The sequence below is a fragment of the Carcharhinus amblyrhynchos genome, chromosome 31, assembly GCF_965287045.1.
Source record: "Carcharhinus amblyrhynchos chromosome 31, sCarAmb.v2.hapA, whole genome shotgun sequence".
NCBI classification, from domain to species: Eukaryota; Metazoa; Chordata; class Chondrichthyes; order Carcharhiniformes; family Carcharhinidae; genus Carcharhinus; species Carcharhinus amblyrhynchos.
The window spans coordinates 14,290,904-14,317,930 of record NC_137354.1 but is presented as its reverse complement, the minus strand read 5'-3'; the positions used below and the strand labels follow the sequence as shown (position 1 = coordinate 14,317,930).

The 27,027-nt window shown below is 42.4% G+C and overlaps 2 protein-coding genes across 4 annotated transcripts in view; one reads left to right on the top strand and one right to left on the bottom strand.

The window, feature by feature from the left end:
* The window catches only part of LOC145360583 (adenosine kinase-like), a 261,050-nt gene extending 253,232 nt beyond the window's left edge, over nt 1-7,818 (bottom strand). For 2 of the 3 annotated variants that reach the window (XM_080215917.1, XM_080215918.1), the window contains exon 1: nt 7,693-7,818. In XM_080215917.1, the coding sequence (XP_080072043.1) occupies nt 7,693-7,751 (59 nt within the window). In that variant the 5' untranslated portion in view covers nt 7,752-7,818. Of the gene's footprint in view, nt 1-6,884; nt 6,969-7,692 lie in introns of those variants that run through there. The other variant, XM_080215920.1, reaches the window with a different exon arrangement.
* Nucleotides 7,819-8,800: 982 nt separating this feature from the next.
* Nucleotides 8,801-26,911, top strand: LOC145360582 (AP-1 complex subunit mu). Its single transcript, XM_080215916.1, has 9 exons — nt 8,801-9,800; nt 11,014-11,430; nt 15,782-15,953; nt 21,003-21,140; nt 21,699-21,784; nt 21,947-22,080; nt 23,365-23,572; nt 23,768-23,912; nt 25,988-26,911. The coding sequence occupies exons 2-9, from the start codon at nt 11,158-11,160 to the stop codon at nt 26,086-26,088; spliced, it is 1,257 nt and encodes a 418-aa protein (XP_080072042.1). The 5' UTR covers nt 8,801-9,800; nt 11,014-11,157; the 3' UTR covers nt 26,089-26,911.
* Nucleotides 26,912-27,027: the final 116 nt, after the last annotated feature.

The following is a 27,027-nucleotide window of genomic DNA, read 5'->3' as shown; positions in this document are numbered from 1 at the left end:
AGCTTCTGCAATTATGTAAAAAGGGAATAACCAAAGTAAATATGGGTCCATTCAAAGCTGAAACAAGAGAAATTACAACAGAGAATAGGGAAATGACAGAAGCATTAAACAAAACAAGGAACAGTTACAGAACTGTAAATATTTTGCAAAAAACATTGGTAATACACAGCAGGTCCACTGGTTAACTGTTCAGATATAGACCTTTCAGATGAAGTCTACCTTCTACCTACCTATCTATTTTCATTTGAGATGCTAACATAATTGTGCACTGCTAGCAATTTTCTTTGCAACTCTTTAAACAGGTATTTTTTTGCACATTTAATTCCGATTACAGCCTGATGCAGAAACAGGGCTGAAATCTTCTACATTGTTCTTCAAGGATTCAGGCTTTACATTCAAAATATCACAACCTATCAACCACCAACAATGACCAATTACAACTTCACCTGATATCTCGCAACAAAAATGGCCCAGATTTTGTGGCCAGCAAAGTAAGGCCGGTGACTTTGGGAAAAAAGATGGTCACAAAGATCTAACAGTCTCTATGGTGATGGTTCAAATCTGGTGCCAAGTCAGAGAATGTCTTCTGAAGTCTTGGCCATTGACATTAGCTTTTCAGGGCCACAGGGGTATTTAATAATAATTGATGAAGTTTGTATTTTCATTTCATTCAACAAAGTATAACTTTTTCAAGGTTTTTACAATGAGGCTAAGAGCACAAGAGTAGAAGTCCTCATCAATTGATTTCCATTGATTGCCACCAAGGCACATGCTCTGGAGGAGAGTAGTAATGCCGACAGCAACTTCCAGATGTCCACCTCATTGACTGCATTTGCAAACTCTTGAAGTTGCTGTCAGCTTCAGTGAAGTAATGACAGTAAAAACTGAAAGTTTTACCATCAACACCATGCAAAATCAAGGTCTTTAGTTTTGTTTAACCCAGAAAAGTTCAGCACAAAGCTAATTCAGCTAATGGACCATCTCTTTCAAGACGCCTTAATATTGATTGTGTAGTAATAAAAGCATGTGCTGTACCAAAGCTCAGTATAAGACATTATAATTGCGCATATTGCTGTATGTGTTAGAAATCAAGAGGTTTGTATTAAAATCCACAGAACAAGGGTTCAAATCCCATGACAGCAATTTGATAATTAGAAATTTAGAAGCTAAAGGCTGGTATTAGTACAAGAGACCATAATATAATGAGTGTCATAATATGGCTCACTAATGCCCTTGAGGAAAGGGCATTCAATCTTTACTTCCATCTTTACTCTGTTGTTTAATTATTTGTGTCACAAGTGAAAAAATTTGTTTTTCAATCAAGCCATATTTTATACAGTTGTGAAATATGACAATTAACCAGAGGAAAAGACAATGATCACAATCGCACAACACAATGTTCAATAACATCGCTAATGGCACATTACAGCACTACTCCTCCTTCAATGGAACTCATACCACTAGTTCCACATACCATTATTAGAAAAAGCACATTGCTGAATCATACCAAAGTCTGAAGTTGAATTATCTCCTGGTGCTCACTAACAGAACTCAGTTTAGCTAGTACAGAGAATTTCCAATTGCCCACCATGGGGTGATAAATTAAACTTTGGCAGGCACTCTGTTACAAAGCACCATCCAACCACCTCCCTGGAAGATTTGGACTCCACTGCGAAACTTTCCTGCAGTTAGTCAACCCATTGACTCAATCCATTTGACACAATGGACATTGGAACAAACAGCATGGTGGCTCAGTGGTTAGCATTACTGCCTCACAGCACCAGGGACCCAGGTGTTTAATTCCAGCTTTGGATTGCTGTCTATATGGTGGTTGCACGTCCTCCCTGTGTCTTTGTAGGTTTCCCTTAGGTGCTCTGGTTTCCTCTTGCAGCCTAAAGATGTGTGGATTAGGTTGAATGGCCATGGTAAATTACCACTTAGTGTCAGAGGGATTAGCAAGGGTGGATACGTGAGATTACGGGGGTAGCACCTGGATAATATTGTGGAGGGTGTAGAGTTGATGGGCCAAATGGTCTCCTTCTGCACTGTAGGGATTCTTTGATTCTCTGCTCCAGGAGAAATCACAGCACAAGTACAAATGAGATCTACTTTGCCCAATCATCCAGAAAAACTTAGCTTAAGTATTATGTCTTAAGCCTTACAATGCTTTTACGTGTACAACCCTACATAGAAATCCATTCTAATCACTCTTTTCATGAAAAGCTACCCAAAACCAATCCTAGGTCTGCCTTCCATTTAAATCTGTGTAACCTTGCCATATTTTCATGGTGCACTTTTGAATTTACTTTCTCTATGCCGTTCAAATATTATAGCCATCATAATACCTCATGCTACAGAGGAGTACAGAGATGGTTTTCCAGGTTGATTCCTGGGATAGAAAGTCTGTCATTTGAGAAAAAAACCAAGTCAGTTCGGATTATATTCATTGGAGTTTAAAGAATGAGGCGGGATCTCATAGAAACTTACAAAATTCTAACAGAATTAGACAGGGTATTCAGAAAGAATGTTCTCATTGTGGGATCACAGTTTGAGGATAACGGGTAAATCTTTTAGGACTAATGTGAGGAGACATTTTTGCACCCAGAGAGTGGTGAATCTGTGGAATTCACCACCACAAAGTTGAGGTCAATGCGCTGTCTGATTTCAAAAAGAAATTACATACAGCTCTTGGGGCTAAAGGGATCAAGGGAAATGGGGTGGGAGGGGGAGGGGGAGCCAGCAGCAGAATCAGGATTTTGAATTTTATGATCAAAATGAAGGGTGGAGTAGGCTTGAAAAGCCAAATGGTCTACTCCTAATTCTATTTTCTGTTATCTCCAAGGTTTCCTGTCTATGCTTTACCAGCTTATGAGACTACTTTGAGGAAGCAACCTGCACTATTGGCAAAGGGGAACCAATGGATTTACTGTACTTAGGTTTCCAAAAAACATTTGATAAGCACATCAACGGTTATTGTGGAAAAATAAAAGCTCACGTTACAGGGGATTGGCTACCTAATAGGAAGCAGAGTAGGCATAAATGAGCCTTTTTCAGATTGGCAAAATGTAAACAAATGGAATGCCACAAGCTTCACTGCAGGGACCTTAACTGTTTATAATTTATATAAATTAGCTGGATGAAGAGATTGAAAGGAATGGTTGTCAAATTTGCTGATAACACAAAGATATGTGAGAAATTAAGTTGTACAGAGCACAAAGGGAGGCTACAAAAATACAAATAGGTTAAGTGACTGGACAAAGGCCTGGCAAATGGAGCATAATGTGAAATTGTGCATTCTGGCAGGAGGAATAAAAGAAGCATATTATCTAAACGCTGACAGCAGGGTTCTGAGGTGCCTTAGTGCATGAATTGCAAAAGGCTAGTATGCAGGTACAGCAAGTAATTAGGAAAGTTAATAGGATATTGGAAGGAATCATTTTGGAAGAAATAATGTAGGGGGGTATACAATAAATGGTAGGACCATTAAGAGTACAGAAACACAGAGGGACCTAGGTGTGCAAGTTCACAAGTCCTTGAAGGTGGCAGCACAGGCGGAGAAGGTGGTAAAGAAGGCATATGGTATGCTTGCCTTTACAGGCAGGGGTATAGAGTATAAAAGCTGGCGTCTAATGTTGCAGTTAGATGCACATTTGGTCAGACCACATTTGGAGTACTGAGTCCAGTTCTGGTTGCCGCACCACTGGAAGGATGTGGAGGCCTTGGAGAGAGTGCAGAGGAGGTTTACCAGGATGCTGCCTGGTATGGAGGGTCTTAGCTATGAGGAGAGATTGGGCAAATTGGGATTGTTCTACCTGGAAAGATGGAGAATGAGGGGGGACCTAATAGAGGTGTATAAGATTATGAAGGGTATAGATAGAGTGAACAGTGGGAAGCTTTTTCCCAGGTTGGATGCAAAAATCACAAGGGGTCACAGGCACAAGGTGAGAGGAGCGAGGTATAATTCAGTTGTTAGAGGGAGGTTTTTCACACAGAGGGTTGTGGGGGCCTGGAATGCACTGCAAAGTAGGGTGGTGGAGGCAGGCACGTTAGAGTTGTTTAAGCCTTACCGAGATAGGCACATGAGCAGACTAGAGATAGAGGGATACAAAAGAATGTTTAGTTGAGGATCAAGAGCCTCAGGACATTCCTGAGAATCAATAGATACCTATGGGCCGTCCAACATATTTTATGGCTCACCTGTCTCTTACGTTGGAGTTACTGGGGATCTTCCATTAATGTCTGTATAGGCTGTTGTATGTTTATTGATGTCTTTTTTTTACATCCACAGGCAATTTGGTCTGCCTTGTTGGCCAACAAGGGGCATACACGCGCTGGGTCATGAGGGCTGCTCTTGGATGTTGCTTCAAGAGTTGCCTGGTGCTTCATGTCGTTAGTGTACGCTTAAACTGGACCAATTGACAGGCAACACGACAGCTCAGTGACTATCACTGTTTGCTGTGCAGTTACAGGGACCCGGATAGGATCTCTGGCTTGGGTCAGCATCTGTGGGAGTTTGCACATTCTCCCTGTGCTTGCGTGGGTTTTCTCCGGGTGCTCCGATTTCCTCCCACACCCCAAAAACGTGCTTTTAAGCTGATTGGTGTTAATAAATTGTCCCTAAATTGGATCTCCCTTAATCTGGCGCACATATAATTCTTTACATTTGCACCCCTTTATTGTGGAGTCCACGAGATGTAGACAGAAGTCGTAGGTCGGAGGAGGATTGGAATGAGGCACTCAGTGTTAAAATGGGCAGTGCAGGCTCGTAGGGCCAAAGGGCCTGTTTCCTGTGCTGTGTTGTTCTTTGATATCATTTGTGAGCAGAACTGAATACAAACATTGGGAGATTATGCTTCAGTTGTACAGGACACCAGTGAGACCACATTTGGAATCCTGTGTACAATACCGGTCACCTTATTTAAGGAAGAACATAAATGCATTGGAAGCAGCTCAGGGAAGATTTACCAGTCTGATACCTGGAATGGGTGGGCTATCTTCTGAGGAGGGGTGGGACAGACCAAGCTTGTATCTGCTAGAGTTTAGAAGAGTAAGACAGGACTTGTTTGAAACATCAAACATCCTGAGGGGTCTTGATGGGGTGGAGAATAACTCAGTGTCACTTTTGGGATTGCCCATTAAAAAGGAGATGAGGCAAAAAAATTCTGTCAGAGGGTCGTTGAGTTTCTTCCTGAAATAGCTGGTGGAAGCAGAGTGTTTGAATATTTTGAAGGCAGAGGTGCATAAATTCTTGGTAAGCAAGGTTATTGGAGGTAGGCAGATTGCAGATTTGAGGGTATGATCAGATCAGCCACGATCTTATTAAATGGGGGAGCAGGATCGAGGGATTGAATAATCTACTCCGTATTTTGTTCCTTTTGAGGCTAAAAAGTCCCTTTTTACCTCCAACAATTCAACCTCCAGGACTTAAATAGTTTCCTTGAATATTGATCAAACAGAACGCAGTACTTAGGGGACTGTAAAACTACAGGCCTGTACAATTTCAACATTAGCATAAGGAAGAAACAGTAAACAAAAATGAGAAAATATACACATCAGAAAAAGCAGTAGGAGGTCATCAAGCCCTTCAGGCCTGCCCCGCCATTCAATATGATCACGACTGATCTAGGCTGGCTTCGTGATCAAATATTTATCCACCATTACTTTAACCATTTCTAATGATCTAGCCTCCATCACCCTTTGGGGCAGAGAATTCCAGATATTCACCACCCTCTGCAAGAAGAAATTTTTACGTACTTCAATTTTAAATGACCAGCCCCTTATCTTGTATCCATGTCCTCTTGTTCGAGAGACTCTCCCACTGATGAAAGCATCTCACCATCTACACCGTCAAGCCTCCTCAGGATCTTAGTTATTTGAATGAGGTCACCTCCCGCTTTTCTAAACTCCAAGGAATACAGACCCAGGCTATTTAGTCTCTCTTGAGTGGACAACCCTCTCGTGAATCTCCTCTGGAATATCCTTTTCTTTTCCGCAAAGGGACCAAACTGTACACAGTACTCCAGATGAGGCCTCCCGAATACCTTGTATGATTGGAACAAAATCTCCCTATTTTTAAATTCCAACCACTTTGCAAGAAAGCCAAAATAGCATTGCTTTAACTGCTTGTTAGGCCTGCCTGCTAGCTTTTTTGATTCATGCACGAGAACACCAAGATCCCGCTATACTTCAGTCACCTGCAGTCTCTATTTAGATAATACCCTGCCTTTTGATTCCTCCTACCGAAGTGCATGACCTCACATACTTCCGCATATAAAATGTATTTGCAAGGTTTTCACCCAGTCCATCTACATCACGTTGCAGATACATATATATGATAGAAATTATGTTGCCAGTGCTCACGCTTAAAATAAAAGATCATTTTCGTAACATCAATAAAATCCTACAAACATAACCAAAAAACAGAAAACTGTGGCAGAATCATATTTAAGGTTATTTCAATTTATGAGATTATAAACTGTTTCATTGTTACAATCTGTTATTTCAGCTCACGATGATACTCTGCATGTCTGTAAACCAACTCATCCCCTAGGCCCGTGCAGCAGAGAAACTATAAACAAAATTTCCCGTTCTTATAAAACATCCAAATGTAATCAATCTACGTTGCGTAATGCTGAAGTTAGTTTTGTTTCAACAAACAATTCGGGCTATTTTGTTTTTGAAACTAACAAGGTATAATGCACTGAAGATCAAAAACTAAGTATGAGACGCATGAAGAGATCTTGTAGGAGATCACGAGTTAGCAACTTGTGGGCAGGCAGGGCTCAATAATTTTCTACAATTCCCCCAGCGTACTTTCAAAAGTATATCCGCTGAGGTAAATGGTGAATCCAACATGATCTTTGTGGAGTTGTTAATTTACTTACATCGAGCGGTTGTGGAACCGGGAGTGGTTTTTTTTTGCTTGAGGAGGGATTTAATTAGATCGACTTGCAACGTTAGTCAGTCAAAAGTCTGATTTGTTCAGGAGTAATTGGCATGACGAGCCGCAATTACGTCCTGGCTCGGCATACTTTCAATTACTACCATTCGGCGACTAGTCAAGTTTCATGAGCTGCATTTTCGACACAGAATCCAAAGGACAGAAATGTGAATTTCCTTCAGTAGCTCCCCAAAGTGTTCAGGTTATTTCATACTTTGGGAAATTCAAAGTTTTTTCTTGGGGGGTGGGAAGTTTTGTTGGGTGACCTTGAGTGAAGCCGGAGGGGGGAGGGGGTGCTGGAGACAAGAGTCCGGGCTCCCAAGGGGACCAGAGAAAGTCTATCTTTCTGGCCAACGCGGTCAGGTTTCCAATAAACCACAAGCACGGACGATAGAAACAAAATCAGCAGCTCTGGCCACTAAACAACCACAAAGGCACATCACCTCCCTCAAATGAAACTGATTCGTGAGGCGAATACTTTCAGAAAATTAAAATGCTTCTCTGAGGAACAGGCTGTCTCAAACTGCTGCAAAAGCATGGTGTGCCGCACACTCCATTTAAACATCTCGCCGACTTTCATCTCCGGCAATGAATGAGGACAATTTTTCAACAGGCGCTGGGGACGGTTAGAATCAAATCAAACCGGTAGCAAGTCACCGTTTAAATTCAGTAACAGTCACCATGTTAACAAATGTTTCTTTGTCAGGTAGGTGGGTGTGGGGGAGGGAGGGGGAATGGTTGCTTTCTTTTACCTGAGGGGATTGTGTTGCAGTTTGATTTTTTTCGCTGGTTGAGGTCCGTCCGCTGCCATCCTTCCCCCAACTGACTCCGCCGCGGGACCGCGCGCCAGGGAGGGAAAGGGGGCGGGGCTCCCGGCCACGAGCCGGTAGGGGGCGGGGACTCCTGGCCGTGAGCTGGAAGGAAGGGGGGGCAGGGCACCCGGCCGCGAATCGGGAAAGGACGAAGCTCCCGGCCGCGGGCATGGAAAGGGGCGGAGCTCCCGGCCGCGACCTTAGGGAGGGGGCGGGGCTCCTGGCCGCGGGCAGGTAAAGGGGCAGCGTTCCCGACCGCGAGCCGGGCGGGGGTGGAGCTCCCAGCCGCGAGTCGGGAAGGGGGCGGGGTTCATGGCCGTGGGCCGAGCGGGGCACCCGACGACGTCTGGGGGGGAAGAAGGCGATCAGAGGCCGTGAGCCGGGGAAGGGGCGGAGCCACCACGTGCGGGAAAGCGTGGCGGCTAACGAACGGCGGGAAGGTGCCGAACGTCGCGGGGGCGGGGCTTAGCGACGCAAGGAGGGGCGGGACAAAGAGCGGTTCTGTGCTCGGACGGGGCAAGAGGGCGATGCTAAGCAGCTGGAGCGGGCAGGGTTTCAATGGCTGCTGATAGGGGGCGGGGCTGCAGATGTGGAGGGGGAATTTCTGATTTGATTTATTGTCACATGTATTAGTGTACAGTGAAAAGTATTGTTTCTTGTGCACTATACAGGCAAAGCGTACCGTTCATAGAGAAAGAAGGGAGAACATAAGAAATAGGAGCAGGAGTAGGCCAACTCGCCCTTCGAGCCTGCCCCGTCATTCAATAAGATCATGGCTGATCTGTCGTGGCTCAGTTCCACATTCCCGCCCTCTCCCCATAACCCTTAATCCCCTCTCTTATCAAAAACCCATCAACCCGCGTCTTAAAAATATTTAGCGAGGCAGCCTCTACCACTTCAACGGGCAGAGAATTCCAGAGATTAACCACCCTTTGAGTGAAGAAGTTCCTCCTCAACTCCGTTCTAAACCGCCCCCCCTTTATCTTGAGGCTGTGCCCCCTAGTCCTACTGTCCTTTCTGAGCGGGAAGAGTCTCTCCACCTCTATCCTATCCATCCCATTCATCATCTTATATGTCTCAATGAGATCTCCCCTCATTCTTCTAAACTCTAACGAGTACAAGCAGAATGTAGTGTTACAGTCATAGCTAGGGTGTAGAGGAAGATCAACTTAGTGCAAGGTAGGTCAATTCAAAAGTCTGATGGCAGCTTGGAAGAATGTGTCCTTGAGTCAGTTGGTACGTGACCTCAGATTTTTGTACCTTTTCCCGGTGGAAGAAGATGAAAGAGAGAATGTCCGGGGTGCGTGGGGTCCTTAATTATGTTGGCTGCTTTTCCGAGGCAGTGTAGACAGAGTCAATGGATGAGGGGCTGATTGGTGTGATGGACTGGGCTCCATTCACAATCTTTTGTAGTTTTTTGCAATCTTGGATAGAACAGGAGCCATACCAAGCTGTGATACAACAATGCTTTCGGTGATGCATCTGTAAAATTTGGTAAGACCGCCACGAACTAGCCTATGCAGAATCTGAGTGCTCATCTGGATACCCCATCCAGGCCAAAAGCTTTCCGTGGGTTGACTTTCAAGAAGACTGCTCTGACGTTTGCAACTGTGACCACGCAGATTTGTCAGGCTTCTGAGATGGAAGGTGTGCCCTCGCTGACCTCTTGCTCCAAATGGCCTTAGAATGCATGGAGTCCGTTGGGGAAGGGGTGCACTGGAGCCAGCGATTTTCCATGCTTTCATCTTGTAGCCTGTTATGTCTTGCAGACCTTGCCATAGTTGGCAGAAGTCTGTGTGTCTAGCCTGGGACCCTGACTTGGTCCGATACTTTTGGCATCTTTGATTGATCTCCGTAGATTATATCTTGTTTTCTGTATAGGTCAGGGTCACCTTACTTGAACACCTCAGACCTGGACTTCAGCAAGCAGTGGACATCCCTATTCATCCATGGTTTCCAGTTGGGAAACACACGGATTTACATTTTTGGCACACAGTCTTCTACACACTTACTACTACACACAAAAAATGTGTGGTATACTCTTTCAGGTTGGTTGCAAAGTTTTTAAATACTGACCAGTCTACTGACTCGAAGCAGCCCTGTTGGAGATCATTCAACTCCTCTGACCAACATTGCACCGTGTCTTTAAAGGATTCTTCAGTTTTTGATTGGTAGTGGGGCCGCAATGGCCCCTTCCACCTGGTCCTGAAAACTGCCATCATGAACATTCAAGGGCTGTCTGTTCAGATTCACCACAATAGTATTAATATGCTCTTTGGAGACAAGTTGAATTTTACAGCACTTCATTTAATTTTGAAATTGGAATGTTTTGCAATACACTTTTATAACTTTTATGCATAAAGTGCAATATGGTAGAGAAAATAATTATCTTTACATTTGATAGTCTGGGTACACCCATTACAAATAATTGACTCTAAGACATGAGCTCAAATGTAGGTTTGCCAAATTCAGAGATAGGATGAAATTTTCTAGGCATTAAAACTAAACGCCCTGATATACTAGTGAGCAACCCAAAATAAATTTGATATAATTTATTATTATCACGTATATTTGGATACAGTGTATTGTTTCTTACGTACTGTACAGACAAAACATACCGTACATAGGGGAAGAAGGAAAGGAGAGGGTGCAGAATGGAGTATTTGAAGAAGATTAAAAACAAGTATTATTTTCATTATTTCATAATTTTTTGTAAAAATTGAAAGTAGATGGGAAAGGGGTGGTTAGTTGTGATGAAATGTTAAATACGTGCAGGCTTAGCAAGAGAAGTTAAAGACATCTTTGTAATATTCAACTAAAAGGAAAACACTGGAAAATCTCAGCGGGTCTGGCAGCATCTGGAAGGAGAGAAAAGAGCTGACGTTTCAGCTCAGATGACCCTTTGTCAAAGCTGTACTCAAAACAGCTCTTTTCCCTCCTTACAGATGCTGCCAGACCTGCTGAGATTTTCCGGCACTGTCTCTTCAGCATCTGCAGTAAGTTACTATTATATATTGCAATATTCACACATTTATACTGGTGAAAGCTACAGTTTCAATGTAACTTCATTGCAGTGTTAATATGACATTAATAAATAAACTTTTACAATGTAGTGTCTTTAAGTTTATGGGACACAATGTAAAATAAAGATGTGCACTGTCTGCAGTGGGCACAATGTGTCTTGCTGTTTTATAAGTGGGGTTTCAGTCTGTTTGGTTTAATAAATATTTGATTTGTTTTGATGCCGGTTTCTTTGAGCAGCAGCTGCTTCCGGCAGGGCCGCCATGTTGCTGGGAGGCTGCTGTTTGACTCAATGAGGGTGAAGGCCGCTCCGTCTGGATCCGCTGCTCGGAAGTAAAAGAAAAACAGGTCACCCACCCCCCGCCACCCAGGCCGGGGTTTAAAATGATCCACAGCCTGTTCCTCATCAACTCCAGCGGCGACATCTTCCTGGAGAAGCACTGGAAGAGCGTGGTGAGCCGCTCGGTCTGCGACTACTTCTTCGAGGCGCAGGAGAAGGCGGGCGAGGCGGACAATGTGCCGCCGGTCATCCCCACCCCGCACCACTACCTGCTCAGCACCTACCGCCACAAGATCTTCTTCGTCGCCGTCATCCAGTCCGAGGTGCCCCCCCTGTTCGTCATCGAGTTCCTCCATCGGGTGGCGGAAACTTTGCAGGTGAGTGAGGGCCGGGGGGTGGGGGAAAATGACTCAAAACATCTCCACACCCTCTGTTTGTTTTCTCGTTCACTTCAGAAGAATTGCATTTAAACCCCCATGTTAATTATTTGGTAATATTCACCAATCCGCAGTCTGGCCTCTTTGAGTCGTAGAATCTCCACGGTGCAGAAGGAGACCATTCAGCCCACATCCACAACAATCCCATCCTATCCCCTGCAACCCCCACCTTGTTAATCCCCCACCCGTCGCGAAAGGGCCAAGCGTTTACCCTAGTTAGTCCCCCTGATGCTAAGGGGCAATTTAGCATAGCCAATCCACCTAACCCGCACATTTTTGGACTGTGGGAGGAAACTGGAGCACCTGGAGGGAACCCAGGCAGACATGGGCAGAATGTGCAAATGCTACACAGACAGTGATCCAAGGCCAGAATTGAGCCCAGGGCCCTAGCACTGTGAGGCAGCAATGCTAACCAGTGTGCCACTCTGCCATCCTGAGTGAAATCATTGTGGGTTCAAGTCTCTCCCACCTCCCTTGCCTTCAGAGACAATAAATTGATGAAGTTTCTAATGCTTTCATGTGCAGTCTGGCCTCTTGAATCAAATCATTGTGGGTTCATGTGCCCCCTTCAGAGACTTGAGGGATGGCACAGTGTCTCACAGCATCAGGATTCGATTCCTGGTCTTGGGTCACTCACTGTCTGTGTGGAGTCTGCATATTCTCCCTATGTCTGCGTAGGTTTTGATTTTCTCCCACAGTCCAAAGATGTGCGGGTTAGGTGGATTGGCTGTGCTAAATATCCCCTTAGTGTCAGGAAGACTAGCTAGGGTAAATGCATGGGATTATAGCGATTAAAGCCTGGGTGGGATTGTAGTGGGTGCAGTCTGGATAGGCTGAATGGCCTCCTTCTGCAAAGTAGGATTCTATGAATGAATTGGTGAAATTTACCAATTTTTTTTTATGTGCAATCTGGCCTCTTAAGTCAGTCATTATGGATTCAAGTTGCCCCCTTCAGAGATTTGAGGGAATGGCACAGTGATTAGCACTGCTGCCTCACAGCACCAGGAACCTGGGTTCAATTCCTGGCTTGGGTGACTGTGTGGAATCTGCATGTTCTTCACTGTGTCTGCGTGGGTTTCGTCTGGATACTCCAGTTTACATAAGAACATAAGAAATAGGAGCAGGAGTAGGCCATCTAGCCCTTCGAGCCTGCCCCGCCATTCAATAAGATCATGGCTGATCTGTCGTGGCTCAGTTCCACATTCCCGCCCTCTCCCCATAACCCTTAATCCCCTCTCTTATCAAAAACCCATCAACCCGCGTCTTAAAAATATTTAGCGAGGTAGCCTCCACCGCTTCAACGGGCAGAGAATTCCAGAGATTCACCACCCTTTGAGTGAAGAAGTTCCTCCTCAACTCCGTTCTAAACCGCCCCCCCTTTATCTTGAGGCTGTGCCCCCTAGTCCTACTGTCCTTTCTGAGCGGGAAGAGTCTCTCCACCTCTATCCTATCCATCCCATTCATCATCTTATACGTCTCAATGAGATCTCCCCTCATTCTTCTAAACTCTAACGAGTACAAGCCTAGTTTATTCAGCCTCTCCTCATAGCTCAACCCCCTCAACTCCGGCATCAGCCTAGTAAACCTCCTCTGCACTCCCTCCAAGGCCAAAATATCCTTGCGTAAGTACGGCGCCCAAAACTGCACACAGTACTCCAGCTGCGGCCTCACCAATGCCCTATACAGCCGCAGCAAGACCTCCCTACTTTTATATTCAGTCCCCCTCGCTATGAAGGCCAGCATCCCATTCGCCTTCCTGACCACCTGCTGCACCTGCAAGCTGGGTTTTTGCGACTCATGCACAAGGACCCCGAGGTCCCTCTGCACCGTCGCCTGCTGCAGTTTTTCTCCACGTAAGTAATAATCCTTCCTACCATTATTCCTACCAAAGTGGACCACCTCGCACTTGCCAACATTAAATTCCATTTGCCAGTTCCTGGCCCATTCGCCCAGCCTATCTAGATCCTTCTGCAGACTCTCCACACCCTCCGCGCAATTTGCCGTTCCACCAATCTTGGTGTCATCAGCAAATTTCGACACCATACACTCGGTTCCCTCCTCCAGATCATCTATATAAATGGTAAATAGCTGAGGCCCCAGCACCAACCCCTGGGGCACTCCACTAGTCATCATCCGCCAATCCGAATAGCACCCATTGACCCCCACTCTCTGCCTCCTATTTGACCACCAATCCTCTATCCACGCTAACACCCTACCCCCAACTCCATGTCCCCTGACCTTCTGCAATAACCTCTTGTGAGGTACCTTGTCAAATGCCTTCTGAAAATCCAGAAAGACCACATCCACCGGCTCTCCTCTATCCACCACCCTAGACACATCCTCATAGAACTCCAGTAAATTTGTCAGACACAACTTCCCTTTAACGAAACCGTGCTGCGTCTGCTCTATCAAGCAATTCCCCTCAAGATGCCTCGCTATTTCCTCCTTGATGACGGATTCTAACATTTTACCTACAACAGACGTTAAACTAACCGGCCTATAATTCCCTGCCTTTTGCCTGGCACCCTTCTTAAACAATGGCGTAACATTAGCTGTTTTCCAATCTTCCGGCACTTCCCCGGAATCCAGCGACGTCTGGAAAATAACCACCAAGGCATCCACTATCACCTCCGCCGTTTCTTTCAGAACCCTCGGATGCATTCCATCCGGTCCTGGCGACTTGTCCACAATCAGCCCCTCCAGTCTGTCGAGCACCGTCTCTCTAGTAACAGTAATGTCATTAAGACCCTCCAGTCCTACCATCTTTCCATCTCTAACACCCGGCAGATTATTCACGTCCTCCTCCGTGAAGACAGAAACAAAAACGTTATTCAAGGTTTACTCCCGTGGTCCAAAGATGTGCAGGTTAGGTGGATTGGCCATGCTAAATCGCCCCTTAGTATCAGGGGGATTACTCTACAATCCAGTGCAAAAGGAGGCCATTCAGCCTACACCAAGCATGATCCCAATCAGGCTCCATTCCCCTAACATCACATATTTACCCTGTTAATCTCCCTGACGCTAGAGTCAATTTAGTGTGGCCAGTCATCCTAACCTGCACATCTTTCATCTGTGGGAGGAAACCCACAAAGACATGCGGAGAATGTGCAAACTCTACACACAGTAACTAGCTTGGTAAATGCGTGAAGTCACAGAGATAGGGCATGGGTTGGTTTGTGGTTGTTGCAGATTCAATGAGGCAAATAGCCTCCTTCTGCATTATATGATTCTGTTCTAAAACAAGATTGACAGTGGAATACAAGAACTCAGGAGGGCACAATCGGAGCAGAAGGTAGACAGTATAGCCATTCAATATGATTATGGCTGATGTTGGGCTGCAATCTCGCTTTCCTACCCCAGTCCCCATTGCCCCTTGATTTCCCCGAGAGCCCAAGAACAGTTAGGGAGTGATACATGCACTGTCAGAGAGAAATTCCCTCTCAGATGAGGCATAAACCAAGGTTCTGTCTGTTTTTCAGGCAAACATAAAGATCCTATGGCACTATCTCAAAGAACAGGATAGTTATCCCTGGTGTTCCAGTCCTTCATCACCATTATTACCATATTGCTGTAGATCAGTGGTGGGCAAGCTGTGGCCCATCAGGATTCTGAGTATGACCTGTTAAATGTTTTGTTGACTATTGCACACAAGCAGATTCTGCTGTAGTTTTTTTCCCTGTAGATATTACTAAAGTGATACACACTTAAAGCAAGTGAGATGCATGTCGATTGCCCACAGTAACTGAGAGCTGAGTGCTCTCTCTGCATCCTATCAAAGTGTTACTACAGTTCAGTTGGCATGCCCTGCAAACTCTGGGTACTTGAGCCTAGTTAGCAGAATTGCCCCTTCTGGGGGACCATTTTGGTTATGACATCAGTGAAGATGAGAATGCACTTTTTAATGTTACTTTTTTATTTTAATAAAGGTAAGCATAAATATTTCTGTTTTGCCATTTTAAGTTGATGATGATTCTAATAATATATGAATGATTTAACATTTTCTGTAATTGTTATGAAATATTTGGTGTGTATTAAATGTATTTAATCTTATGCCTGGTTAATGCACATAATTACGATCTTACCGCCCACCAAGATGAAGGAGAATCATTCACGGCCTATTTGGTAGCCTAGGTTGCCCATCACTGCTGCATTTCCTATGTAACAGTATTTCAAAGTACTTCGTCGGCTGTGAAGTGCTTTGGATGCCCAGAAGGTGCAATAAATTTCAAAATCTTCAGTATGGCACTGATAGATTAGTTAAGAAATTGTGTTGTGACTAATTGTTCTTCAGGACTATTTTGGAGAATGCTCTGAGGCTGCAATTAAGGATAATGTTGTGATTGTGTACGAGCTCCTGGAAGAGATGTTGGATAACGGTTTTCCATTGGCTACTGAATCCAATATCTTAAAAGAACTCATTAAACCTCCTACAATTCTTCGTTCCGTTGTTAACACTATTACAGGTAAGAAGCAGTTCTCCTACCTTATCAGATGTTCAAAAGTGTGAGAGGTTTTGACAGAGCAAGGAGGAAGGAATTGTTTCTTTTGGCATGTGGATCAGTAATCAGTAAAGAATTCAAATATTTACTAAAAAGTTTTATTTCAGTTAGCAAACACTAACCCCTGAAACCAAATGATAGCCTCCTTGTTTGTTGAGTTTAGGGTATTTCGTCTGTAGAGGGGACACTCCTCAATCATGTGTAGAATTTTTTTATGCGTCTCCCCGAGTGCAGAGGGGTTAATACTGAGGCTCAGCAGTGGTGGTTGACTGCACAAGGGCCTTGACCTATTCTAAACCTGTTTAACAGGGACCACTGCTGACAGATACTTGACAAATTTGTCACAGAGCTTGTCAGTGAACCCATGTTTCCAACTTGTTAATACAAATTATGTCTGCTGTGGATCTTGCTCAGGAAGAGTTCTTCATGTTGGGCACTGACATAGGTGGGGTGAACATGATCATCATCATTAACACATCATGGACTAGTAAGTGCAGTGCACAGTACAATGGTTTCAACCAGTTTTCGTCCATTGGGGGATATGTAGTGGAGTGAGGGCAGGAAGCCAGGGAGGGATGTTGAGCAGAGGTTCCTATTATGATACAGATTATGGCATTCAATTGAGTGTCATCAGGATGTGCATGTGATGGCCTTTGTCAGATGGGTGCAAGTACTGTGCTGCTGTGTATAATAGAGCAAGTGCTGAGGGTGAGAGTGTTGTAAGAACATAAGAAATAGGAGCAGGAGCAGGCCATCTAGCCCCTCGAGCCTGCCCTGCCATTCAATAAGATCATGGCTGTTCTGTTGTGTCTCCGTTCCACATTTCCGCCCTCTCCCCATAACCCTTAATCCCCTCGCCTATGTTGTGACAGCAACATCCCAGATAGATCCAACAAGTTTGGTTAGTAAGTTGTTTCTGGTTTTGACCTATGTTGCTGATTTCTTCCGTTGTTCCCCGAAGGACAGAGCCTTATCTAGAGTCACAGTCTGAGTTGGGATCATGCTTTAATTGCTGGTTATCCATGTAGACCGGTAATTATTTTTTAGCTCTGGCATTTAGAGATGGAATACATTGGATATGCTTTTAGAGGCATTCAGTATGAAATGCTATGTGCTGCAGTGCCAGAAAGGTCAAAAGCACAGAAGAGGCCCTTCAGCTCAACGCATCTGCTCTAGTTAAAAACAACCACCTAACTTTTCTATTCCCAGTTTCCAGGACTTAATCTATAGTCTTGTGTGTCTTGGCATCACAAGTGCACATCTAAATACTACTTAAATGTGATGAGGGTTTCTGTTTCCACCACCCTTGGAGGTAGTGATTTTTAGACTCCCACCACCCTTTAATTGAAAATGTTTTTCCTCACGCCTCCTCTAAACCTCCTGTCCCTTACCGTAACTTCATGCCCCCAAGTCATTTGTCTCCCCACTGAGGGGAAAAGTTTCTTACTGCCTACTAATAATTCCCTCATAATTTTACACATCTCAATCATGTCCACCCTCAGTCTCCTCTGCTCCAAGGAAAACAATCCCAGTCTATTCAACCTATCTTCATTGCTGAAACTGTCCAGCACAGGCAACATCCTGGTAAATGTCATCTGCTCCCTTTGCAGTGCTATCACAGCCCTCCAATAATATGGATACCAGAACTGCACACCATACTCTAGCTGTGACCTAACCAACATTTTGTACAGTTCCAGCATAACCTTCCTGCTCTTAAACTTTTTCTTGGCTAATGAAGGCAAGTATACCATATGTCTTCTTAATCACTTAATTCGTGTGTCTTGTTACCCTAAGGGACCTGCATACCCATAGAATTCCGACAGTGCAGAAGGAAGCCATTCAACCCATTGAGTCTGCATCAACTCTCCGAAAGACTAGTTTACCCAGATCCACCCTGACCAGCCTTTCTATATCTCCTGTAATCTAAGGTGATTCTTCTCACATTTACTGCCCCATCAATTTTCGTATCAACCTTCCTAGATTCAAGTCTAAATCATTTGCCTAAATCACAAACAGCAAGGGACTCAACAGTGATCCTTGTGGGACCCCACTGGATGCAAGTTTCCAGTCAGAAAATACCCCTTGATTATCGTCCTCTGCTTCCTACCACTCAGTATGTTTCGGATTCAATTTTGCCAAATTTCCTTTGATCCCATGGGCTCTTACTTTCGCTATTAGTCTCTCATGTGGGACCTTATCAAAAACTTTGTTGAAATCTAAGTAGACTAAGTCAAATGCATTGCCTTCATCTGCACTCCTCATCACCTCTGCAAAATCAAATCAATTAGTCAAGCATGATTTCCCCTTGACAAGACCATGTGGACTGTTGTTGATTAGTCCTTGCCTCTCCAAATGCAGATTAATTCTGTCTCTCAGAATTGTTTCCAATAGTTTCCCCACCACTGACGTTAGACTGGCTGGCCTGGAGTTTTCAAACCAGGGACCTTTCACATGTTAGGCACACAAGATAACCCCTACAATACAGAAACATTCTGGTGGTCTGTCAATGTTGTAGCAACACAAAAAACCCAGAGGGGAATGAAAGGACTTTTTTCCACACAGGGATGTTATGATTTGGAACATAATACCTGAAATTTTGATGAAACAGATTCCATTGGAATTTTCAAAGTACAATTAGACTTGCGCTTGAAGAGGACTAATTTACTGGGCAATTGGAGAAAAACTAAATCAGATAGGAATTTTGAAAAAAAAACAGCACAATAGGCTTACTTATCTCCTTCAGTGTTGCAAATTACTGATTCCAAAGTCACATTTGCATGTCAACTTTGATGGTGCACAATGTAAATTGAGTGCACAACTGTAACTGCAATCTTAAATGGCCCATCAAACAATGAAACAGGTTAACTAACTTGCTTGAGCTTTTGATGAGATCAGAAGGTTGATGAGGATAACGCTTTTGATACCTTTTGGAAGTCCATATACAATGTATTTGATAAAGTACTGCACAACAACTGAGCAAAGTTCAATCTCAGAATAAAAGAGACAGCAGCAACACGGATATGAAATTGGCTGAATGATAGGAAACAAAAGATTTTTGAACTAGAGGAATATTTATAGTAGAGTTCCCCAGGGGTTGATGTTAGGACCCCCTACTCTTCCTGAAATACATTCATAGCAAAGACCTTGCTGTACAGGGCACAATTTACATATGATGCAAAATGTTCAAGTATCCTGAACTGAGGAGAAGAGTGTCGATCTTCAAAAGGGCATGGGTGGACAAGTGGCAGATGAAATTAAGTGTGAAGTGATTTATTTTGGTGGGAAGAATAAGTTCATAGAAGCTATGGTGCAGAAGGAGGCCATTTGGCCCATCAAGCTTGCATCAGCAACAATCTTGCCTAGGTCCAATCCCCATAGCCCCACATATTTACCCTCCTAGTCCCCCTGACACTTAGGGGCAATTTGTCATGGCTAATCAACCTAATCTGCTCATCTTTGGTGTGTGGGAGTAAACTCAGGCCGACATGGAGAATGTACAAACTGCACACAATGACCCAAGGCCAGAATCAAACCTAGGTCCCTGGCACTGTGAGGCAGCAGTGTTAGTCACTGTGCCACCTCCCTGCATCAAAATCAAAGTGGAGAATGTGTTACGACAGCATAGATAGGGTGAGGTTGGACTTTGGTATATTCTGCTACATTGTCTTCCTGTGCGCAAAGACACATGAGGCAGGTGAAGTATGTGCATGTCTTTTTCTACAGCTAGTTTTTGCTGCAACAAATCACTAGCCTGTCACCTGAAGCTAAAGCTTGAGGGGCACCATTCCACTTCGAGTATGGCTGACCAGGAGAATCTCCCAATCTTAGCACCTGCCATCGCTCTATCAGAAGGATTTACATACTGGTAATCAATCTGTTTTGCCACATAACGAACTCACCTTCTTTGGCCATCAAATTCTGGAGCAGGACTTAAACCCAGAACTTCTACGGTACAAGACCTCCACCTGAGTCCGTGTGTGGATAGGTTGAGGGAGTGGTTAAAAAAAGCATACAGCATATTGTCTTCATCAATAAGGATATGAAGTACAAAAGCAAGGAAGTTATGTTCAACACTGGTTCAGCCTCTGCTAGAGGATTTGGCCAGTTCTGGGCACCACACTTTAGGAAGGATATGAAGGCATTAATAAGGGAGCAGAAAAGATTCACAAGAAAGGTTCCAGGGATAAGGAACTTGAGTTAAGATTTGGCAGACATTTTCAAAATCATGAATAGGTAGAGAGAAGCTGTTCCCACTCGTGAAAGGATCTAGAACCAGAAGCCACAGATTGATGGTAATTGACAAAACGCAGCAGGAGGACAAACTTCTGTTTACTTGGCCTGTAATTAGGATCTGGATTGCACTGCTTGAGTGTAGTGGAAGCAGGTTTAATCAAAACTTTTCAAGAGGGAATTGGATGATTATCGGAAAAGAATATGCAAGGTTACAAAGGAGTGGCACAAGGTGAATTCCTCCTTCAGGGAGCCAGCACAGACAGGATAGGCTGAAAGGAGTTTTTCTGCACTGCAGTGATTCTGAGACCGTTCGTCTATCTGTCCTTCCATAACTGGCAATGTGAATGCAAATATGTAATTTATATCAGTCTGCTTCTCTGGTTGAGCTGTTGCTAACACATCATTGGTCCAAATGGATGAGTGAAAGAGGAAGGGGATGACGTTGTAGTTCAGGCCTCCAGTGGTCTTTGCTGTTGAGATCACTAGTCAAAGAATGCTTAACTGTTTCTACAATGGTTTCCTTGTTCCTAGCTCTATTTTAACAAAAACTTGTAGAAAGACAAGTCCTTTAGGTTCAACATCCCTTCTGATTTATGTTGGAAAACATAGAACTACATATTGAAATTCACCGCTAAGTAGATTCCATTGTTTAGCAATCCACACAGTTGTAGAATTACTCTTAACAAAAAATTATGTACAATATTAAAGGACTCTATCATAAGAAATGTATGAAGTTATATATTGCTTGAATTTATAGATTTCTAAATTTTTGATTGTTAGGTAGCAGTAACGTAGGAGATCAACTTCCCACTGGACAACTATCTAATATCCCTTGGCGAAGAGCAGGAGTCAAGTATACAAATAATGAAGCTTATTTTGATGTTACAGAAGAAATTGATGCCATCATTGATAAATCAGGTAATAATTTACTTTGCAACCTTATTTCCTCTGTTGACAAACAAATCCTACAACTATTATCAAAAAAACAATTTCAGTACCATCACTCCCTATCTGGACATTTGATAAGTCTTAAATAGGCTACAGGTTAATTTTTGTTTCCATAAGCTTTTATTTATCCTTTCCTCGTATGTGAGTGGTACTGGCAGAGGGCTGCATTTGTTGTTTATACTAGTTGCCCTTGTACTGAGTACCTCTCTGGGCTATTTCAGGGGACACTTTGACTCAGCCACATTGCTGTGGATTTTGTTGGTCAGACCAGGTAAGGATAGCAAATTTCCTTTCCAAAAGACTTTAGTGAATCAGAGTTGTACAATTAGTTTCGTTGTTCCAATCACTGACATTAGCTTTTAATTGCAGATTTTAATAATTGAATTTAATAACTGTTACAGTGAGATTTGAACCCATGTCCTCAGAATATTGGTCTGTGCATCTGGATTACTTGTCAAGTGGCAATACTGCTATGCCACTATCTTCCTGATGTTTGCATTTTAAATGGCTTTAGTTTTTTAATGCCAGGATCAACTGTCTTTGCTGAGATCCAAGGTGTGATTGATGCATGCATTAAGCTAACTGGAATGCCAGACCTCACCCTTTCCTTTATGGTAAGTAATGCACTTGTTCATTTTGCACAATTTTTACTAACTATGCATCTATATAATGCTAACTTAAACTACAGATATGACTGAAATTTATACTTCATTAACTACATTAAATGTTCAGATGCCAATTACGCACGCCTTAACTCCAATTCTCATCAATGGTAGAATCCAAGGCTGCTCGATGATGTCAGCTTCCATCCATGTGTTCGCTTTAAAAGGTGGGAATCTGAGCGAGTTCTCTCATTCATTCCTCCAGATGGAAATTTCCGTTTGATGTCTTATCACGTCAGCTCACAAAAGTAAGATGACGTTCTGCCTTTTCTAAAAATTCTAACAAGTGGAAGTTCACTCTGAGATAATAAATAGGAAACAAATATGTAAAATAATTCATTGCTCAAAATAGGAAAGCGCTAGATACGATGTAGTATTCAAATAATTGCTGCCTATGCTTTTACATTCTTAAAATTGCCAACTAATGTTGAATATTGATAAATTAAACATAATGGCAGGCAGCATTAGAATATCAAACGGCCGAGGTTTTAGGTCAGTTCACCAGTAACAAAAAATAATCCTGCATTCTCAATATATGGTTGCAATTGATTTGAGTTTTTTAAACCTTGGGCCAACTGAGTATTTGGCTGAAGTGGCTTTTCAGATTAGCTCAATATCATAAACTCTTCATCCCTTCTGATGGGCATCAACATTTCTTTATCCTCTATTCTCATTGCTGCAACCTTGCGTGTTAGCTGGGACTTAGAATATAGAGTGTCATTTTGTAGCATCCGAGCAAGAGGTACAAAAAATACCAGACCAGGAGGGAATATTAGGAAGGTAATTAAAACAATTATAGCAGAAGATGGGAATTTGAGGTTTTGAAGTTGGAGAAAGGTCGCAAAGTCTTGAGACGAGGCAGCTGAAAGCTAATTCGTTTCTTTTGCTAAACCTTTGGCAATTTGCACTAAAATCACCTCACATGGCTTGAAGTCTAATTTTGTTTTATAAAGGTCCTGTTAAGTGCCTCGTGCTGTTTTATCATGTAACAGGTACAATTTAAGTTGAGCTTGTATTCCCTGGAATATGGAAGATTAAGGGGCCGTTTTGATTGGAGATTTTAAAAAGAAATACCGCTGATCTCGGTTGGTAGACAGCTGGTTAGGAATGTAGAGCGGTGCTACAGCATTGGTTCAGTTCCCGTACTGGCTGAGATTATTCAGCCATGAATAAAGCCTTGTCTTCTCAGCCTTCCCCTTGGCCTGAGGTGTGCTGACCCTCAGGTTAAATCACCACCAGTCAGCCTGTGGTCATGTGGGGCTATGGTGACTTTACCTTCATTTTTTATCAAGAGACCACTGAATAACAATAATGGGAAAGATATAAAACAGTTTTCTGTTTGGCCTGACAACTGGGAATAAGACCCAAGGAAATCTGACTGGGGAATAAAAAAATAATTTGGCGGGGAAGGATGCAGTTGTGCTTAAGCAGTCATATATGTAAAGCATCTAGTTTGTTTTAGGCTAATATGCTTGATAATATCGAATAGAAATTTTGAACTTGAAACTACTCATCAATTTTTGTATTTTCAGCTTGGTTGCCATACCAGTTTATGTGAAACACAACATCAGCTTCAGAGAAAGTGGGTCTACAGGGCGATTTGATGTAACAATTGGACCAAAACAGACAATGGGAAAGACAGTGGAAAGTGTTCTAATGATCATTCACATGCCCAAAGGTGTACTAAATATGACCCTTACTGCAGCACAGGGCACTTATACATTTGATCCAGTCACTAAGGTAAGTCTGAGCCTGTTGCTCAGTTTTCTTTTGCAAAGCAGTAAGTGCATTATTTAATATTGCTTAAACATTAATACTGTAGATTTCTGCTATGAAAATCTTAAAAGATGATCCTTAAAATTACCTCTTGTTCAGTAATAAAGGGATAATTGATAGATTTAATTATTCAATTGTGGTCTCTCTCATGGCTCTTAGGTTTTAATTTGGGACATTGGAAAAATTGCCTTGCCAAAGTTACCAACTCTCAAGGGATTGATTAACCTACAATCCACGGCACCCAAACCAGAAGAGAATCCAACAATCAATGTTCAGTTTAGGATCCAGCAACTTGCAGTATCAGGTGAGAAGAATAGTTTATTTACATTAAAAACCAGAATTCTGGAAGTAGCAGCAAAAAATGTCTTTAGGATTCTGAAGAGTCATACTGTACTCAATCTCAACTTTGTCTGTCTCTCCATAGATGCTGCCAAACCTGCTGAGGTTTTCATCATCCTTGTCTTTATTTCTGATTTTCAGCATCTGCTGTATTTTGATTTTATTTATGTGTAGGTTTGACTTGTACACTGATTTTAAAAAAAACTTATGGCGTGCATCTCAAATATGCTGATGAGTCCAAATTCAAAATTTACAGAAACATCTAAAAAAAGACCTCATCACGTTGAAAAAGGAGCAGCAGCCATGTTTAGCCTTTTGTTGCTATGTATAATAAAAACGCATTGTAATTTCTATTACCTCTATTTTCCCTTCTGTCAAGGGCTTCAGACTTGCCTTCTGAATGGATCAGTTTTTGTTTTACACCTGTGGACAGGCAACAGAAGAGGGTAGAATATGGAATTGGATTTGAATCTGGTTTGAAGGGAAGTAATGGAGAGTAGAGGCAAAGGGCAGGTTTAATGGGCAATGAGGTTCTGGTTTTGCAGTTGCTTCTGTCTATCTCAGACTTGACCGCAAAATAAACTAAACTGATTTTTTTCAGTGTACTACAGAGGCAGTTTTGAATTCTGAGCAGCTGTCTTCTGGAATAGAAATGGTGCTGTCCGATCTTTTAGGAGCAGGAAAGTTATTCTTGTTATCCTGCCCAATGCTTATCCCTCAATATTACTAAACAACATCAATTCGTATCACACTGCTGTTTGTAGGAGCTTGCTGTGTTTTCTACAACACAATGAATACAATTCATAAAATACAATATTTACTGTAAAAATGCTTGGAGACATCCTGAAGTTGTGAATGTGAGCTATATAGATTTGAGGTTTTAAATCTGTAATCATCATTTTTAGATGCAGGACTTGGTAGAATGGTGGTGAAATCTGTGGAGGATAGTAAAAACAGCATGGTAAATAAGAGGATCAAAAGTAGTAAGGGAATTTACTGAAATTGTGAAATAGATTAAAAAGTAATATTTTAGTTAATTGTCCATTCAAGTTTAAAGTCTGGGCTGGACTAGCTAGAAACAGATTACGAGCCAGTGCTTTAGAATAAGGTGACATGCCGTGACAAGTTTCCTTCAACATATAAGATGAAACATATAAGATGATTAGAGGTTTAGATAGGGTGGATAGTGATAGCCTTTTTCCTCGGATGGAGAAAGCTAGCACGAGGGGGCATGGCTTTAAATTAAGGGGGGGTAGCTACAGGACGGATGTCAGGGGTAGGTTCTTTACCCAGCGGGTGGTGAGGGATTGGAATGCCCTGCCTGCTGCAGTTGTAAATGCGTCTAGTTTGGGGGCGTTTAAGAGATCTCTGGATAGGTTTATGGACGAAAAGGGATTGGTATAGGCTAGTGGGTCATTGTTTTTGTAACTGGTCGGCGCAACATCGTGGGCTGAAGGGCCTGTTCTGCGCTGTAATGTTCTATGTTCTATGTTCTATGTTCAACAGCCTGTAGCCATTTCCTTTTAGGCCTACACCAGAGGCTGCATAACTGTAGGCAGTTGATCTTTGATATATAAACCACTTTCTCATATCAGTTTGCAGTCATATAGTAAAGATAGGGTGAGAATTACAATGTGGTTGTAATGAATAGGCAACACTATTGTGGAATTTCATTACTAACTTAACCAACTTATGCTTTTTAATATAACAATGTGCCCATCTGACTGATTTTCTCCTTGACTGGAGACAATCTAATGTGCAATGGGAATGCCTTTGATCTAATCACTTATGCACACTACACTCTAATAGACATGTTAGGGTTTTAATACTTACAAAACAAAATCATTGACGACTAAAATCTTGCTAATGCTTTTGCATCATCCTCACCTGTGGTTATGTATCTTGTAGCGAGTATTGGTGACAAAGCTTTGTCAGCATTGCTTTTTCTCAGTAGAGATGGACATCAATTTAATTTTAGAAGTTAAAAGATACTTTTGTAAAAGTGGTGGGAATTTTATTATTCATTTGCTTCCCTCCTAGGTTTAAAAGTGAATCGATTGGACATGTATGGAGAAAGATACAAACCATTTAAAGGTGTGAAATACGTCACCAAAGCAGGAAAATTTCAAGTCAGAACATGAAGGAGAGAAAATAAATAATTTATGCAGTTTCCAAGTCTTAATCTCATACTCAGCCACAAATGAATTATTTTGTGAAAATGTAATACTTTGTCTCAAACTTTGAAATTGGAATGCTTTAATTGGAAAAGGGAAAACATGATGGGAATTATTTCTCTGGTATGTTGTGATTAACTGCCTTAATTACAATATAACGTTTTGACAGTTGGATGAAACAAATTGGCTTTAATATTAATTGAATTTTGTTTTTTTTAAAAAGAGGGGTATTGTTTCTTCAAAAACTGTTTCTTCATAGCAGAATATGCACACTTAAACATTATATTTTATACTTTAGTTATGCAAGATGTTTTTATCCTGTGCTGTGCAGAGCCCAAAGATAATGTCTGAACTCTTGTAATATGGCATAGTAGTAATTATGAACTAGCAATGCCAAGTTGTGCCAGGAAATCTATTTAAATACAAGTTAGTGCTTTGATATGCTCAAACATGTATAGAGCAATCAGAGTAGGGCCGGTTCATGTGCCAACCAAGCTCTCCCTTGACTACAATTTTCAACATGGCTCAAAACAAATCAGACCAATGGAATTGCTGACTATACCATCTTGCACTTCAAGCCTGTGAATGTTTATGTGCCTGACTCCATTTACTAAATAAGAATACTAACACTATTGATGCAGGTAGGCTACTTTTTTAAGAGTTGAACAAGTACCCAGTAGCATAAAATGTTAATTTTAGCGTTTAAGAATAGATTTAGTACTTAATATCTTTGGTCACACTTTGTACTTTTGAATGTATGATCATCTCAATAAAATTAGTTACATTTCAATTTGGCTGTTGCTGCTTTTGTACTGAGTATGGGGAAAATATAAGTTACAGACTTTAAATCTAACTTTTAATTATTCAGTAACTTTGATTTACATTAAAAATAGGCTTTGAACAGAT